Consider the following 18,654-nt stretch of genomic DNA (forward strand, 5'->3'; position numbering starts at 1 on the left):
AGCTAACATTGTTTGTGGATGGTGGATAGTGACTTGTGTACCATGCTCTTTGGGGTTATTGTGAATCAGGCTTGGTCACTTTAGCTGGGTGGGTGGGTTCTGTTCCTGTGGGATGATTCACATGACAAGTTTGCCCTGTTAGCTGGTGGGCATTCTGGCTTGGTATATGTGAGTGGGAATGGCTGTACATTGCTGCGTGATGTCCAAATGGGATGGGGGTATGTGTGTGCAGGGTTGTTTGCCGTGTCAGTGCCTGTTGTGCATGGAGTATACCTTCTTACTTTCAAGGCCAGGATTAGTCCATTTCAGGGTAGTAGGCCTGGATTAGTGGCATTTAGGATTGGTGACAGTGCTGTGTCTGTGTCTGGGCTAGTTTGGCATTGTGTAGTGGCACTGCATTTCTGTCATTGCCATGTCTGCAGTCGAAGCATCTAGTTGTTGTAGCTAGTGCAATAGTCATACATGTAAGAGGTGTGATGTGACGTGAACATTGCAGGTTTTGATGTAGTTAGGGTAGTGCATTGTGGGGGTCGTAGTGATTGTACCTGGCAGTGCTATCCGTGCACTTGGCAAGGAGTGTGTGGGCATTAGGAGTGGGTGGTGGTGTGGCATGCAGGAGAGGGCCATTAGGTGACTAGGTGGGAGGTGTCGTGGGAGATAGACTGACTTGGGGAGTGTTTGGGTGGTGAGAAAGCATGCTGGGCAGGGCAAATTAGTGGCAGGGGAATCCAGTCCTTTGGGTATTCCAGTCAGGCCCTCAGGATGCAGGATGTCCAAGACCTTCTCCTCCCATGATGTAAACTCTGGGGGAGAAGGTGGGGCTCCACTTCCAGTCTTGAGTACCGCCAACTGGTGCCTGGACGCCATGGAATGCACCTTCCCCGTGGGTGGTTGCACCTCTTCCTGATGTCCTCCCTTGTGCGTGGATTGTTGCCTACTGAGTTCACCCTGTCAACTATTCTTTGCCATAACTCAATTTTCCTGGCTATGGAGGTTTGCTGTACCTCTGCTCCTAAGAGTTGTGGCTCCACCCTGATGATTTCATTGACCATGACCCTCAACTCGTCCTCAGTGAAGCGTGGGTTCTTTTGACGTGACATGGTGGTTGTGTTGTGGGTGGGGGTGGGTATTGTGTGTGTAGGATGCAGTGTAGGGTGCTTGGTGGTGTGCGGGTGTTTATTTGTGAGTGCTGGTAGGTTGTGGTGTTTGTGTGTAGTTGTGATGTGTGGTGAGTGTGAATTGTATATGTGCCTCTAGTGTGTAGGTGCTAGCTTAGTGATTGTGGCTGCTCTCGTCTCTCGATCAGTGGTTTGGGTTGAAAAGGCTTGTGGGTTGTGTATGAGTGTGTTATATAGTGCTGCGAGTGGGTGAGTCTGGTGTGTGTATGTGTGTTAGGTGTGGGGTCTTCAAACTGTCCAATGTGGTTTTTTTGTTCTGAAAGGAGTATTTTATGTCTGCGCCGGTTTGGCCGCTAATGGATTTCCGCCATGGAAGGACCGCTGTGCTGATTTGTGGATTGTAATATGGTGGGCGGACAGTGGTCGGCATGGCAGTGCTGGTGGTGGAACTGCATCTTTCCAGCCCGCCAGTGTCCTGGCAGTGTCAGATTTTTGGCTGCTTTTGGTGGTCTTCATTGTGGATTCTTAATACGGCGGTTGAGATACAGCCAACACTTACGGTCTTTTGGCGGCGGCCGCAGTCTAGCCAAGAGTCGGCCAAACTCGTAATGAGGCCCTTAGAGACCTGAAGTCAGCAAATAGATAGGGGAAGAATTTTGGAGAAAATACCACCAAAGATGGTCATTACAGGCTTCTGCAGCAAAACGTTGAGTAACTTAAATGCAAGCCATATCCAGACAGTCTTCCAACAGAACCCCACCAGCAGATGAGGAAGATATAAGTAACTGCTGTGATGGACTCACATTACAGGGGTATGGTAGTAAGAGTGTAACAGAATACTACATGTACACACACACACACACACACTGCATATAGGAGTGTGGATTTCAATTGCACTCATATTTTTCATGCACAGTGTGTGAACATATGAAAAAAGAGAGAGACAGTCAGAGAAAGAGAGAGAAGAACATGGAACGAGAGAGCGAGAGAGAACGAGCGAACTAGTAAAAAAGCAAGAGACAGCCAGGGTGAAGGTGAGACAAGCTTCTAGGAATGGAAGTTCTTACCAGGGCTCAGGATTAGGCTAAAGCCTTGACCTGAGCAGTTAAAGAAGCTCAGCCTAACCCCTTGGTCCCTCCTTCCTTCTCTCTTTAGCAGACAGCGAGACCTGTCAGACTTAGGGTGGTTTGTCCCCAAACTTTTTGCCTTTCTCCTCCATTGTTGCTGATCTCGATTTTGTTGGCCTTAAGACTGTGCACTTCACCATTGCTAACCAATGCTAAAGTGAGTGTGCTCTCTCCTTTCAAAATGGCAACATTGGCTTATATCCAATTGACACATTTAATTTAATTTACTTGTAAGTCCCTAGTAAAGTGGTACTATATGTGCACAGGGCCTATAAATGAATTGCTACAAGTGGGCATGTAGCACTAATTGTGCCACCTACCTAAACAGCCTTATAAACATGTCTCAGGCCTGCCATTGCAACCTCTGTGTGCAGTTTAACTTGCCATTTCAACCTGGCAAGATAAACCTCTTACCAGGCTTAAATCTTCATTTTGAATACATATAAGTGCCCTCTAGGTTGGGCTCTAAACAGCACATCGGCCAGGGTGTATTATTTATCTTTAAAAAGTTGGACATGGACATTTAACATTCACATCTCCAGGTACTGAAAACCTCTTAAATTAATTTTTCACTATTGCAAGGCCTACCTCTCCTATTGGATAACATTCGGTTAAATTATACATTTAATAAGTGATAACTTTCAATTGGGAACAGGTAAGAACCTCGAGTTCGGCATCTAAGGGATTATAATTTAAATCCATCTTCAATGGTAAAGTCAGGTTTTTAAGTCAAAATTCTGAAAATGCCACTTTTAGAATGTTGGCACTTTCTTGTCCCAGCCATTTGGTGCCTGCTGCCTGTTTCCTGGGTTACATGACTAGGTGTGGCTGCTTGTCTTTGTGCATTGCTCCCAGATGATGAGACAAAGGACCATAGGTGGTGGGAGGATGGGCCATCTCTGACTTGGCAAGGGAGAGAAGCTGTAATCTAGTACACTTGCACATTACGAAGGATCTGCCTGCGCACCCTCACAAAGGGTTTGACATTAGTTTATTGTGACCCCAGACAATCTGGGGCCAGTGCCGATAGGCAGGAAGTTCTAAGCACCCCAGGGGTGGAAATCTCCAGAAGCCTTTCCTGCTTCAAAGTGGGCAGCAGGTATAAATAATGGAACCTCAGAACCAACACTTCAGTACACATATGGACCTGTGGAAGACTCAGAAGGTCTGTTGTGCTGCTTTGCAAGAAGAACTGCTACTCTGTTGCCTGGTGCCGGAGTGAAAGGACTGGACCTGCCTCTTGAAACTGGGACCACCACAGTGACCCCAAGGGCTTGCTGGCTGGCATCCTGATCAGAGCCTCAGGGACAGAAAAGGCAACAACCACCTTGACCCCAGCACCTGGATTCTGTCTGCTGTGAGTCCTATCCCCTAAGTGGTGCTAACCCAAGCCTCGACCCTTGGAAGTGAGCCTGAACGTGCTCTGTCAGCCCAGCTGTGTTCCTGTGCAGCAGAACTGATGCAGAGCGGCACGTTACCTGGGAGCTGCATTAGAACTGCCATAGTGTGGCATATCTTAGAGCATGTGGTGACAAACAGGATTGATATTGTCTCTTCATTCTATAAGGTGGGGTGATATACAGAGTGTGATGTCTCCTCTCTGTAGCATGGGTTACAGACGAGTGATGTGTCTTCGCTCTGTAGGATGGGTGTGACAAACAAGGTCTGCAATGCAGTTCTTTGCTTCCAAACATTCTCTCACCATGTTGGGCCTTAGATAGGTTTTTATTTTTGGGCCACTTTGTGAATTGTCAGCTTCATGCACTTTGGACTGGTACAGTGGAACCTTGCACTGAGCAATCATTGCAAAATCAGGATTTGCACATATCTACCTATGCAAAAAAGCTATTTGTGCATTCCTAGGTTATTGCAAATGTTGTTTCTGTAGTGATTGGCCAGTGAAAATGTCTATGTAAAATTGCACTGACCTATTACTCAGACTATCCCCTCCAAAAATGCCATTTGCTCCAAAGAACTTATGTTTACTCATTAGTTGGCCTGTGTTAAATTTGTTTTTTGCATTAATCGTCAGGTCAAATGTTGGTGTAAAGCTAATAACCTGGACACGGGCTGGTAAAATGTAATTGGTTTTGAAGTAATCACCTCAAAGTTGTTCTCACAGCAGTTAAAAGAACTTTGAGTTCAGGCAGATGTAACAATTTGGTGCCCTAGAATATCAAGTAAATAAAGTTGTAATTTGTCTGAAATCATAATGTGAGCTCTAGGTTTGCCTGCTGCAATTCTGGAGCTGGAATGTGAAAGAAATCTCCACTTACACTACTGATTCTAATGGAGCATTCAACAGGTTGGGTTCACCCCACACTGGCTTAAACAAGCCCCGTCCATCATGTGACACTATTGGAGCACCACATAGGTAAAACAGTCACAGTGTATCTTCTGCAAAAGCATGAGATATTAGTAAAACAAGAATAAGCCAACCTAACAGGTTTGGCAGTGAAACCTACTGGTTTTGCCAATACTTTTGCCATCCTAGCTAGACGGTGCAAATGACCATGCAACCAAGATGACCATCTTGTAATTGCAGTTTGTTGTATTTTTATTTTAACAAACTGCAATTTCAACATGGCCACCTTTGGTATGCAAGCATCTACAGCTGCCATCTTGAAACAGCCTAAAATGCATAAAATGTTGGCCTCCTCAAATGCATACGCATCCACGGTGGCCATCTTTAAATACATTTTGTTTTACTTTAGAAAATCCTTTTCAAAGATGGCTACTGCGGATGTGTGCGCATCAGCTGTGACCATCTTTGAATGGGATGTTAAAGTAAAGAAAACCCATTTTGGGATCCCATACATGCGTATGTATGCACATAAGTCGAAACCGTCTTGAGATGGTCATAAAATCATTCTAAAATAACCGTCCACCAGTAGCATATCATGCAGCAAAAGCAGAAGAAAAATGCTGGGGAGCAGAAGGATGGTGCAAGTAGAAGGGAGGAAGAGAGAGGGATGGAAAGGAGGGACATCAAATGGACTGCAAAATAAATTCAGGTATCATCAGTGGAAGAATACCTCATGCAATCAGAATAGTGCAAGACCTAAATGATCCCAGGCAGGGTAAACACAAGAACAGTGAGGAAAGCCATCGAACTGGGAGCAGAGAAGTGAGACAGACAACAAACCCACCTTATCGGGAGCAAAGGGCTGAACAAAAGTCCACTCTAAGTTCATGTAGTGTATGGGAAACAATGGGTCTTGCCAACATACAGTTAAAGCTGTCTGCAGCCAATTTCTAAAAGAGAATCCAACTTCACCAGCCTTCTGTCTGCTTCAGCAGGTAAATTATAAAAAGCACTGGCAAAGCCAACAGGTCTCAACTTTTGTACCTATTGGTTATTTGTCGATATTGCACACCATTGGCAAAAATAATTTGTTTTGCAGAGCAGAATCAGACAAATGATGGAGCCATATAATTTCATACACGTGCACATTTGTGATTATATATGCGAGCACATGCATCAACATCCATGTGAGAGCCTATAAAATGATGCAGAGCATTTTTTTGTATTTACTGATCTAAATGTGATTGTTAAAATTTTTTTTTTTATCTAAAGTGAAAGTGCTTTTTTAGGCAAAAGGGGCTGACACCAATTTGTTTTCTGGTCCTTCAAACAAATGTAAAATGTATATAAAAATAGACTGTGACGGAGGGGACAACTGAAGAGCAGGTCGGGTGGTAAGCAATAGCTAGTAGGCAGAGAGGTAAAAAAAAAATTACGACGGGTTGGGAAAAGCAGCCCACATCTAACCTGAGGGATAGTTCAGATGCCAACATCCTTATATTGTGAGAGCTGCAGTTTCTGGATAACGTGCTAATTCTAGAAGAGAATCCGTAGGTACAGTTTGCCCTACAACAAGGATAGTGAGTTTTCCTCCAGCTCCAGCACTTCCTGCATAGCCTGTAAACTTCCCCATTACTACCCAACTCTACCCAACTCTAAGTCAAGACCCTAGTCTGTCCTTAAATCTCAATTGGTGAATCGAGGTAGTGAGAGTTCAGATTACTATCCCCTTGTAAGAGCAAAACTCTGACATGACAGTTTAATTTATTATACACAACTTTGATTGTTCATAAAAATGCTTCAATCAATCAATCAGGGAAATTGTAAAGCACACTACTCACCCCTGAAGATCCCAAGGCGCTGGGAGGGTTGTGGGGGGTGCTACTCCTTGAACAGACATGTCTTGAGATATCTCCTGACGCAGGTGGGTGGGAAGAATGTTCCATGTCTTGGCAGCGAAGTACAAGAATGATCTGCCACCGGTGGTTGTTCTGCGGATGCATGGGACGGTGGCGAGGGCAAGGTCGGTGGAGCGCAGCTGTCAGGGCGGGGTGTAGAAGGAGAGCTGTCTGTTGAGGTATTCTGGTCCGGTGTTGTGCAGTGCTTTGTGAGCGTGGGTGATTCTCTTAGTGACAGGGAGCCAATGCAGGTCTCTCAGGCGGGCTGTGATGTGGCAGTGGCAGGGAATGTCCAGGATGAGGTGTGCAGAGGCGTTCTGGATGAGTTGCAGTCTTTTCTGGAGTTTTGCCGTGGTTCCTGCATAGAGGGCTTTGCCGTAGTCAAGTTTACTGCTTGGGTGACTGTTCTTCTGGTTTCAGTGGGGATTCATTTGTAAATCTTCCGAAGCATGCGGAGGGTGTTGAGGCAGGAGGAGGAGATGGCGTTGACATGCTGGGTCATGGATAGTGAAGAGTCCAGGATGAATCCCAGGTTGCGTGTGTGGTCGGTGGGTGTCGGTGCGGTTCCCAGTGTGGCAGGCAACCAGGAGTCGTCCCATGTGGAGGGGGTGGAGCCGAAGATGAGGATTTCAGTCTTGTCGGAATTCAGTTTCAGCCAGCTATTCTTTATCCATTCGGCAATGGCCTTCACTCCTTCACGGAGGTTGGTCTCGGCGGTGTCCTTGGTGAGGGAGAGGATCAGCAGGGTGTCATCGGCGTATGAGATGATGTTGAGGTTGTGAGATCAGGAAATGTTAGCAAGCGGAGCCATGTAGACGTTGAAGAGGGTCGGACTGAGGGACAAACCCTGGAGCAGAATGGAGGGAGGCTGACTCTCTGAGTTCTGCCGGTGAGAAAGGAGGTGATCCAGTCCAGGGCTCTGTCGCGGATTTGTGCGTCGCTGAGGCGTGTGCGTAGGGTGTGGTGGCAGACGATGTTGAACGCCGCTGAGAGGTCCAGGAGGATGAGGTCCCCGGTTTCGCCATTGTCCAGTATAGTTCTGATGAGGGCAGTTGCAGTGCTGTGGTTTCTGCGTAATCCGGATTGGTATGGGTCCAGAGCGTTGTTATCCTCGATGAAACGGGACAGTTGTTTGGTGACAATGTTGTCTATGACTTTTGCCGGAAGGTAAGCAGGGAGATGGACCAGAAGTTCTTGACGTCCACCTTAGGTTTTTTGAGAAGGGCTTTGATCTCGGCATGTTTCCAGCTCTCTGGGAAGGTGGTGGACCCGAAGGAACTGTTGATGATTTTCAGGAGTTGGGGTGCAATGACAGAGCTTGCTTTGTTGAAGATGTGGTGAAGGCAGGGGTTGGATGGTGAGCCAGACTGGATGGTGTTCATAATTTCGATGGTGTTGTTGTCATTGACATGGGTCCAGGAGAGCAGGATGGCAGGAGCTGGTGGGTGGTGAGTTTGTGGTGTCGGTGGTTGACAGGGGGGTCTGAGTGCCGAAGCTGTCATGGATGTCTGCAATCTTGCGGTGGAAGAAGGTGGCTAGGGAGTTGCAGAGGTCTTGTGATGGCGGGATGTCGTTGACTTTGGAGCCGGGGTTAGAGAGCTCCTTAACAATGTTGAAGATCTCCTTGTGGCTATGTGCGTTGATGTTGATGCGTTCTTTGAAGGCGGTTCTCTTGACGGTTTGGATGAGTTGGTGGTGTGTGCGGAAGGCGTTCTTGAAGGCTGTGTGGTTGTCCAGTGTCTGATCTTGGCACCACTTCTTTTTGAGTCTTCGGCATGTTTGCTTAGATACTAGGAGGTCAGCGGTGAACCAGAAGGCCTTTCTGTTGGTGCGTCTGTTGGAAGGATTTTTGATCAGGCGAGAGTGTTGGCACAGTCATCGATCCATTGCCTGAGGTTGCAGGCTGCTGTGTCAGTGTCGATGCTGTCGATGGGTGGGTTCCGGGGAGGGTAGTGATCAGTTGGTCACTTCAGAAAATGTTGATCGTCCCTGTAGGTTCTCAATTAAATATTAGAACAGAAATAAGCATTAAGCAGACAGCTTAAATATAAAAGAGTCCAAGTCCTGGAAAAGAGATTGAGAGTAAGAAGAAAGGCCTGAAAAAAGATAGTGTTAGTAGTTGGGAAAAAAAGAGAAAGATAAAATCTAATACAACAAAGTAATTGTATCCGAATATTTAACAATCAATGTCATGTTGCTCTCATTCATAGCATGTGCTAAAAAATGTCTCTTACCTGGCACTCCGAGTGGTGGATCCACTTGATAGATTAAAGGTGTTTTTGCAGCAGTGTACTGTAATAAAAATATCAGCTTTACAAGACCAACAAATGGCTACTGCGCTCAACAATACGGTATGATTGGGCTAAACGTGCTAAAAACATACAAATGTTTTCAAATGTGCCATTCATCTAAATAAAACTAAGATTAAAAAAGCAAAATTGTTCAGATTCTTTGTTTACCAATCTACATTTAGTGATTAATGCACATTTCTGCATATAAGTATTTGTATATACAGGGGTGTAGCCTCAGGGGGGATGTTTTGGCTGTTACACCCCCTAATAAATAAATTTCTGGTAAATAGTTGAGTACAGGGGTTTTCAGTCGGGCATGGTGAGGTTTCTGTTGGATTTCACCAGGAATTTTTACATACACACAGACAGAAATGCACACACTCTCCACCTTACTCTGTTTTGAAAGTCTTCAAAAAAGTTGGAAAGTTTACAAAATACTGTAATACCTGATCCCGTCATCCGAAAACAATTGGATTTGTAAATCCGCCAAGCAAATGAGCATTTGGCTTGTAGACAGAAAAGTCAGTAAGGATAGAGTGTAAATTGGCAGACCTTCTGGTCCAATGTTTCTAGACCAGAGGTTCTCAAACTTTTTAATGCCACCTCCCCAGGTGGAAAAAAAAATCACCGGGCCCCCCTTAGCATTTTTCACAATTATTCTAATAAACTGGCCATGTTTAAATATATCTACACTTATTTAAACATTGCAGTTAAGTTCTGCTACCTTTTTAAAAATGTGATACATTATTTTCAGCTTAAAACAAAGCACTGTTATCTGCATAATGCTTCTTTTGGCCAGAGCCTGGCACCCCTCCTGGGATCACCTGAGGTTCCCCTTGGGGCCACCATCCCCTCCTCCCCCAGTTTGAAGACTCCTGTTCTAGACGTTCCAAGGAGCAGGATCTTGAGCCAGTCCTGCGTTGGCCTAAAAATGGAGCCTAAAAAAGAGCTCATATCTCTCAATCCAGGATAAGACCCATATGTAGCATTTTATAGTCTTCTATAGTTCTCTTTAATCATTCTCTTTAATCTTTCCAGAATCTTGGACGCTACCGGCAAAGTACAAGTGTGGGCACATTATAGCACAAACCAGCACTGTGGACAACCTCGAAGGGAAGTAGAGGAATTGAAATTATGAATTCCTTTGACCTAATTTCTTTATGAGATATTCTTATCTCGTGTTAAATAGCCCATCCTCAGTACTACTTTTGACTCGTTGCCTTCTTTCAAGAACAGTACTTCTGATCCTTAACTGTTCCCTGTCTATCCTTGATTAATTCGAATTCTTCAAGTGTGCTTTTTCGTATTCATTTAAATCTGCCATAATTGAATTCCCTCTAATTATTTATTTATTTATTTTCTAAAAATAATTTCTTAATCTTTGGAAAAGTATCACCACTCTGATCTGTCTCTGTTCTTAAATTCTTATGTGATCCCATTCATAGCATATTACTGGAAAACACTCATTTCTGATTGTGCTACATTTAACAAAAGCAGAGGGACACTAAAATTGTCCCTTAGCTCAAACGCCATAATGTGTTTAACTTACGGCCTGTATTAGATTTCGGCGGATGGGTTACTTCGCCACAACGGTGTAGGACAGCCCGTCCACTGAAATCCAAATCTCATATATATCCTTTTGGATTTAGATTTCGACAGGTGGGCTATCCGTCACAGTTGTGACAGAGCAACCCATACACCGAAATCTAAATCAGGCACATAGTTTCCACACGTGAGACCCAAAGACTTCAACAAGTTAAAATATCAATGCCACAGAGGAAAGAAGCAGACACAAAACATTCTTAGTTGAGGTCCTGTTAGGAAAAGTTGCAGACATGAAGGTGGCATTTCCACAGGCCACAGTAATACAGCTCCTCAATTTTAACTGACTACATCTACCTAAAATTTTAAGCTATTGTCTGGAGACAGCTTTAGCGGTCTCTCCAGTCTCATGTAATATATATATATATATATATATATATATATATATAACTGAAAAAAACAAAGGTTACAGGGAGGTTATAGTTAGGTTCTGAATTTACTCGTACAAAACCATAGAAACTCAGCAGTTATAGTTAGAGTTCTTTCAAGTAAGTATAACTCACGCCCTAAGATAATGTAACCCGCGCCCTTGCCATGCACAGTTTTCTTATCAATAATGTTATTGCAAACATTGCAGTGATATCAAAGATGCCATACAAGAGCTCATCAATGACACAGTATGTGGAGCATTTAGCTGGGCATGGCAAAGGCACAAGTTATAGTTACCTTAGGGCACAACTTTCAGGGTGAGGGTCTGTGACCTTAACCATTATGCCACAAGTCACTACTGTAGTCATGCATGGAGACACCATTATGGTATGGAAGAGAGAGAGAGTGACAGGACTGTGGGGGAGCCTCAAGGTCCCCACAGTCCTAGCCAGTTCTCCACATCCTGTGGGAGCCCTCTTTGCTCCCAAAAAGAGGGAGCTGCTTTAAGTAGCAGCTCCTGGCATGTGGCCACGCGCAGCAAGAGTTGGCCGCCGGGCCACGTGGCGCCTCTCTCCCAGCCGATTTCGGCCCAAGGAACCTCTCCCGAGGGCCCAGCCTTATAAAAGTTTTTTTGTGGTGGGTAGGGGGCCATGCAGACCTTCTCCCCTGGCCCATGACCCGGGGCCCGAGTTAATATCTGTATTTTTTTTTGGGAAGGGGGGCTACGTGGCCTCCCTCTATGGGCCGATCTCGGCCACGTGGACCCCATTCCCCAGGGCCTGGCTATGTCACCTGGGTGCCCACAATGTTGGGGACCCTGAGGGGAGTCTGAAGGCCCCTGCTGTCCCAGCTGGCCCCCACCTCCTCTGAGAGCCGAAATTGTTGAGTTAGGGCAATAGTTTCTTCTGTTTCTTTGACTGCATCGCCGCAGGCAGGGAAACAGAGGAAACCTCTGCCTCCAGTAAGTGAGAGCTGTTTCATAGCTCTCACTTGCTGTAACAGGAGTGTTTGCTCTGACCTGGCGGGAGCTGTCAAAGCTCCCACTAAGTCAGAGCATACAGCCATGTCCCAGGGGTGCCCACCCTAGTACATAGCAGGAGCCAGCCCTGGGGGGGAGGGGGACATCTGTCCCCAGAGCTATCCATGGCTCCTCCAACTTAAACAGCCCAGGAGATGTGGTGGTCCCCGGGGCCGAGGGTCTGAAACGGACCTCTTATCTTATTTAAATATAGCCCAGGGGAGGTGGCAGTCCCTGGGGCTGCAGGGGGAGGGACTGGGAGCCCCCCACACACACATTTCATTGGACAATCTGCTCTGGGGAGGAGGCAGTCTCTGGGGCTGCAGAGGGCTGGGTGCCCCCCCCCACATTTCATTGAACAATCTGCCCTGGGGAGGTGGCTGTCCCCAGTGCTGCAGGGGGGTGGGCCTCCACCCGCATTTAATTAAAAAAATCTGCCCAGGTAAGGTGGCGGTCCATGGAGCTGCGAGGGTACTGGGCCACACTGCCATATTTAATTTAACAATCTGCCCCTGGGAGGGCCCCTGGTCCTCAGGGCTGTGGGGGGCTGAGTGCCCCCCCAACATTTCAGTAACATTCTGCCCAAGGGAGGTGGTTCCCGAGGCTGCAGAGGGGACAGGTGGCCCCTGCATTTCATATAACATTAGCCCCTTGGGAGGTGGTGGCAACCGGGACTGCAGGGAGGTCGGGCATTCAAAATTGCAATGCCCCAGGGACCTGGCCCACCCAGAGGCTGCATTTAAACAAGCACGGGAGCCTGCACTTGGTGTTTTCTTTTTTAATTTTCAATAGATCCGCGGATCAGCCTTGTCTCCTGTTTTAATTTTGTTTTCTGGGACTCGGGTCATCTCCCAACATGGCTGCCAGCGCTTCCTTGTTGAAGTAAAGCCAATCAGATCTTAGCATGATATCAGGAGCACACGTAAAGCCTTCACATCCTTATCTATGCATTTTTTTCTTTAATATATCAAAATCTACTACAGGGATTTACACCAAATAACAAAAATTGCACTTTCTGGACCAAGAGCTACCTTTCTGCCAAATTTGGTTCAAATCCATCCAGTAGTTTGAGCGCTATTCTTGTTCAAAATCCAATAGGAAACACACGTAGTTTGACCCCCACATTTTGCTCAGCCCGCTTGACGGATCACCCTAAAACTTTCCGGACAGCAGCTGACATGAGCGTCTAATGTTTTTGGAAAAATGTTGTGACAATTCGTGAACTGGCTCAAAGGTAAAAATATGCTTTTTTCTATAGAAACTATGGCCCTCATTCTGACCTTGGCGGGCGGCGGAGGCCGCCCGCCAAAGTCCCGCCGTCAGGTTACCGTTCCGCGGTCGAAAGACCGCGGCGGTAATTCTGACTTTCCCGCTGGGCTGGCGGGCGGTCTCGTTCAGACCGCCAGCCAGCCCAGCGGGAAAGAGGCCTCCACGATGAAGCCGGCTCGGAATCGAGCCGGCGGAGTGGAAGCTGTGCGACGGGTGCAGTTGCACCCGTCGCGTATTTCACTGTCTGCGCAGCAGACAGTGAAATACATGTAGGGGCCCTCTTACGGGGGCCCCTGCAATGCCCATGCCAGTGGCATGGGCACTGCAGGGGCCCCCAGGGGCCCCGCGACCCCCCCTACCGCCATCCGGATCTCGGCGGTCCGACCGCCGGGATCTGGATGGCGGTAGGGGGGGTCAGAATCCCCGCGGCGGTGCAGCAAGCTGCGCCGCCGCGGAGGATTCAATGGGGCCGCGGTACACTGGCGGGACCCCGCCAGTGGTGCCGGTCCGACCGCGGCTTTACCGCCGCGGTCGGAATCCCCATTGAAGCACCGCCGGCTTGTCGGCGGTGCTCCCGCGGTCCTCCGCCCTGGCGGTCAAAGACCGCCAGGGTCAGAATGAGGGCCTATGTCCTAACTATACCTACCTACTGGCGACTGCCAGTAGGTTTTACATATATGTATATATATATATATATATATATATATATATATATATATATGTGTGTATGAATAAAAAAAAGTGGTTGTCGCCACTAGATAGTTATAGTTAAGTCCACTGTTCCATACGAAAAGCGTTTTTGGCTAAATGAGTGGCCCTGGAGGGTAGTTTCTCCAGGGCTTAACAAGGCTGGCGGAGGTAAGGGCCCCCTCCCCTTTATCTGTAGGTATGATCTTTGGGATGGGGTCCCAAGGGCCTAACAAGGCTTGAGGAGGGGGCCATTCAGCCCTCCCACACTTTAAAATAAATAAAGCCCTAAGGAATCTGATCCCCAGGTAATAATGAAGCTTAGGGAGAGAGGCCACGCAGCCCTCCTCCCCGTTAAAATATACATGGCCCTGGGGGATGAAGTCCCTGAATCCATAATAGGTTCAGGGCAGGTGGCCACGTGGACTCCCTCCCTGTGGACCCTCTTCCCTGGCCTTGTGGCCCCAGGCCTTGTGGCCAACCACCCACTGTGCATGGCCTTCGTGCACAGCAAAGGGTTGGCTGCAGGGCCTGGTTTGGATTTACATACGGTAATTGTTAGACTTTTCATCCTTGGCGTGGTCTCCCTTAACTTTTTGCTTCTGTTCCCCAGGTTGTAGATGTGTGCTGGACTCTGATTTTACTGTTTTTGTTACTCTGGGCACTTTACCACTGTTAACCAGTGCTAAAGTGCAAGTGCTACTGTTAAAATGTGTACGTAATTGGTTCTCCATGATTGGCATATTAGTTTTACTGTTAAGTCCCTAGTAAAGTGCACTAGAGGTGCCCAGGGCCTGTAAATCAAATGTTACTAGTGGGCCTGCAGCACTGGTTGTGCCACCCACACAAGTAACCCTGTAATCATGTCTCAGACCTGCCACTGCAGTGTCTGTAAGTGTATTTTTATACTGTAAATTCGACTTGGCAAGTGTACCCACTTGCCAGGCCTAAACCTTCCCTTTTCTTACATGTAAGGCACCCCTAAGGTAGGCCCTAGGTAGCCCCAAGGGCAGGATGCCATGTATGGATAAGGTAGGACATATAGTAATGTGTTTTATATGTCCTGACAGTGAAATACTGCCAATTTCTTTTTTCACTGTTGCAAGGCCGTCTCTCTCATAGGATAATATGGGGGCTACCTTTAAATATGATTAAAGTGTAGATTCCCCTAGAGAGTAGATGGACATGTGGAGTTTGGGGTCCCTGAATTCACAATGAAAAAATACATCTTTTAGTAAAGTTGAATTTAAGATTGTGCGTTTGAAAATGCCACTTTTAGAAAGTGAGCATTTTCTTGCTTAAACCATTCTTTGACTCTGCCGTGTTTGTGGATTCCCTGTCTGGGTCGGTTTGACAGTTGGTTTGTTTTTCACCTCGCACTAGACAGTGACACAAAGGGGGCTGGGGTGTAACCTGCATTTCCTGATTAGCCATCTCTGCTAGGAGGGAGGGGTGGAGTGGAGGGGTGGAGTGGTCACTCTCATCTGAAAGGACTGTGTCTGCCTCTGACAATGCCGGCTCCAACCCCCTGGTTTGTGTCTGAGGCCTTGCCTGGGCAAGGCAGGATTTCACAAGTAGGTGTGAGTCCCCTTTGAAGAAAGGTGACTTCAAAGACTAAAATGGGTATAAGAAGGGCACCCAAATCTACAGACTTTAGAAACACTTCTGGAACCAAGAGGAACCTCTGCCTGGAGAAGAGCTGATAGCTGAGGAAGAAGTGCTGCCCTGCCTGTGACTGTGCTTTGTGGAGCTTTCCTGCAGTGCTGCTTCTGCCAGAGTAAGAGGGCAAAGACTGGACTTTGTGTGCCTTCCATCTTGTGAAGGAATCTCCAAGGGCTTGATTTAGAACTTGCCTCCTGTTGTTTGAAGTCTCAGGGACAGCAAAGACTTCTCTCTGCCAACACCTGGAGTCTCTGGAGAGTCTCCTGCTCTGACAAGTGGTGCCCGATCCAGTCCCTGGGCCCTTGAAAGGAAAGCTGGTGGAAATCCAAGGAAATCGACTTCGGACGACTCCGGACCGACGCCGCTGCTGAATCCGGTAATGCCGCCTGCACCTGATGCCATGACCCGCGCTGGAACGCGACGCTCTTCGCACGCCCGACGCCGCAGCAGCCCCGCTGAAGTCCGCGACTCCGTGGAAGTCGCCGCACCACGTCGTGGCCGACGCCGCTCGAAGTGCACGGATTCAACGTTTCGCACAGACGCCGCGATCCCCGACTTCGCGCATCGGCTTGTTTTCACTCTTCACCAAAGGTACTGTACTTGGGGGTCTACACGACTCCGTGTCCGGCGCCGCTGGTGTCGGCTTGTTGGGAACGACTCCGTCACAACGCTGTGTTAACATCTCATCGAAGCATTTTTGTTTCTAAGCGCTATTTTTGAGTTTAATCTTTAAAAATTCATAACTTGACTTGTGTATGTTGGATTTTTGTCGTTTTGGTCCTGTTTTGTTTAAATAAATATTTCCTATTTTTCTAAACTGGTGTTGTGTCATTTTGTAGTGTTTTCATTAAGTTACTGTGTGTGTTGGTACAAATACTTTACACCTAGCACTCTGAGGTTAAGCCTACTGCTCTGCCAAGCTACCAAGGGGGTAAGCAGGGGTTAGCTGAGGGTGATTCTCTTTTACCCAGACTAGAGTGAGGGTCCTTGCTTGAACAGGGGGTAACCTGACTGTCAACCAAAGACCCAATTTCTAACAGTAATTAAATATTACTTTACATTTATAAAAACCCTAGAATTCACTGGAAAAAACTAAGGTTAAAGTAACCTTATAGTAAGGTGAAATTATCAGTGACAGCATTAACGTTTTGAACTAAAAAAAACACAGAAATTCACCAGGTATTGCTAGCAAAGCTAACAATAACATGCGCCCCACCATGCACTGCTTATAACCTCATATGACATATGTCTTGGCATGTTTAATGACATCATTTATGACATCACTGATTACCTCCCAAACAACTTCATTTATGACATCACTGATGACATCATTCAAGCTACATTTGTACACATTGCTCTATGAACGGGTATACCATTAGACCTATGAAATGAAGTGCAAAATAGCTCAGAATAATATGAAGCATAAACCCCACAGGTAAAGCAAGCCTGTCTTATTTGCAACATTTACCCTATACCATACACATCATGGATATCTGAGTTCATGTTGACTACGAACCACAGATGAAATGGTAACCTATTCTGCGCACAGTGTTCAATCTGTATACAACTGTTCAGGGAAAACCAAGTTCCTCCAGATATTCAAGCCCTGCTACATGACTAATGCCCTACAACAGACAGTATTTATCTGTATCAAACTCCCCCAGTCACTGAACCTACATTGAGAAATGAAGGGGATATGGGTGGAAAAGTGGGTACCGTCAACACTGTTTACTCTATGGAGAGAGTTTACTCTACCACACTGTTTGCAGACAGTGAAACGCTCATGAGAAATACAGCAGAGAGAGTTAAAAAGAATCTACTAAGTACAGTGTACACTCTATGCAAAAGTTGTCCAAAGAGTGACTATTCACTTACAAAAACCAAGGTCTGAAGGTGCTAAAGCTACCTACTGCCTTTAGTCTGTGGTGAAAACGTTATAGATAGACCATCTCCTGAAGCAAAACAAGCACATTTACCATAGATTAGAACCTGGTGTACACATTCTCCTATGTTGAGTAGAAATTGTCAAGCTGAGAGGATCTGTCTAATAATTCAAGGCTCCTTACAATACTTAGTATGAATATGTAGAATCTTTGCCCTACTGCTAACGTTTTCCGCAGTCCCAAAAAACTTGTGTGAAACATAATGAACACAAGTCAACTGTCACCTGCACACAGAGCTACTCTTCAATATAAAGATTTATAATGTGTTCAATACCTCTACACCCCTATGGTGAGTTAGGACCACATGCGTTTTGTAAACACTCATACCAATTAGCTGGACACAGGCTGTACAAAATAGGTAGAAAAGTCATGATAGTTACCCGCCACTAAGTAATCTATAAAACAAACACTCATTGGATAATGTCATCAGTGATGTCATCAATGACAATTTGAGATGTCGTGAGTGATGTCATGAATTACATCATAGAACATGTCATGATGCCATGAGTGATGTCATATGAGATGTCACAGGCAGTGCAATTGCAGGGGCGCAAGTTATATTTAGCTCTGCTAAATACAACTGATGAATTTCTGTAGTTCTTTTTTAGTCCAAAACGTTAATGGTGCCACTGACAAATTAACCTAACTATAACGTTACTAATCTTTATGATTGCTTTTCCATACGCATGGCGCTTTTTGGTTTGCTAGTAAATTTGGTGCAGTTTGAGAAATCTTCACAAAACGTTCCAAACAAAAGTTCACTTCAGGTCCTTCCTGAAATCCTTTGGGGTTTCGGGGTGATCCGTCAAGTAGGGGCTCAGAAAAAAGAGGGGTCCCAAAACCAAATTTCCCCATGCATTTTCTATATATTTCATTAGGTAGGGCTATAGCAAAAACTTCAGAATGGAATTACACCAAATTTGGCAGGGAGCTAGATCTTGGTCCGCAGATTATGCTTTTGTGATTTAATGTAAATCCGTTCAGTAGTTTTTGAAAAAACTAAGGTAGAAATATATTTGCATATCTGGACGGTTGGGTCCGCAAGAGGCTTGTGAGAGTATTGTGAGTGCACCAATTGAAAAACAGAGCCTTCTAATTGGCACCAAGAGCTTTTTTTTCTTCTTGGGCCATCTTTCTCTTGTGGAAGCAAGTTAGCTGTTCGACTGCCAGCAACATGAGAAAAATATTGCTGGCAGCCAATACAGAACTCAGGACTTAGAAGATTTTAAAAAATGACATAAAGGAGCAGAGTATCCCTACTCTGCCCCTCAATGCCCTATGGGAAGGACCCAGAGGGACAACCCTGGGACCAAATTTGTTTTTTAAAGTGGCAAAAAATTACGGCTGCCATTTTGTAAAATACAT

General features: G+C 46.1%; 1 protein-coding gene across 1 annotated transcript in view; it reads right to left on the bottom strand.

Moving 5' to 3' along the window:
- Positions 1–18,654, bottom strand: part of PKHD1 (PKHD1 ciliary IPT domain containing fibrocystin/polyductin) — a 1,684,711-nt gene that overhangs the window by 1,534,733 nt on the left and 131,324 nt on the right. Inside the window, exon 6 of the mRNA XM_069236642.1 lies at positions 8,683–8,740. Coding sequence (XP_069092743.1) covers positions 8,683–8,740 — 58 coding nt within the window. The remainder of the gene's footprint in view (positions 1–8,682; positions 8,741–18,654) is intronic.

The sequence above is a fragment of the Pleurodeles waltl genome, chromosome 5 (assembly GCF_031143425.1).
Source record: "Pleurodeles waltl isolate 20211129_DDA chromosome 5, aPleWal1.hap1.20221129, whole genome shotgun sequence".
NCBI classification, from domain to species: domain Eukaryota; kingdom Metazoa; phylum Chordata; class Amphibia; order Caudata; family Salamandridae; genus Pleurodeles; species Pleurodeles waltl.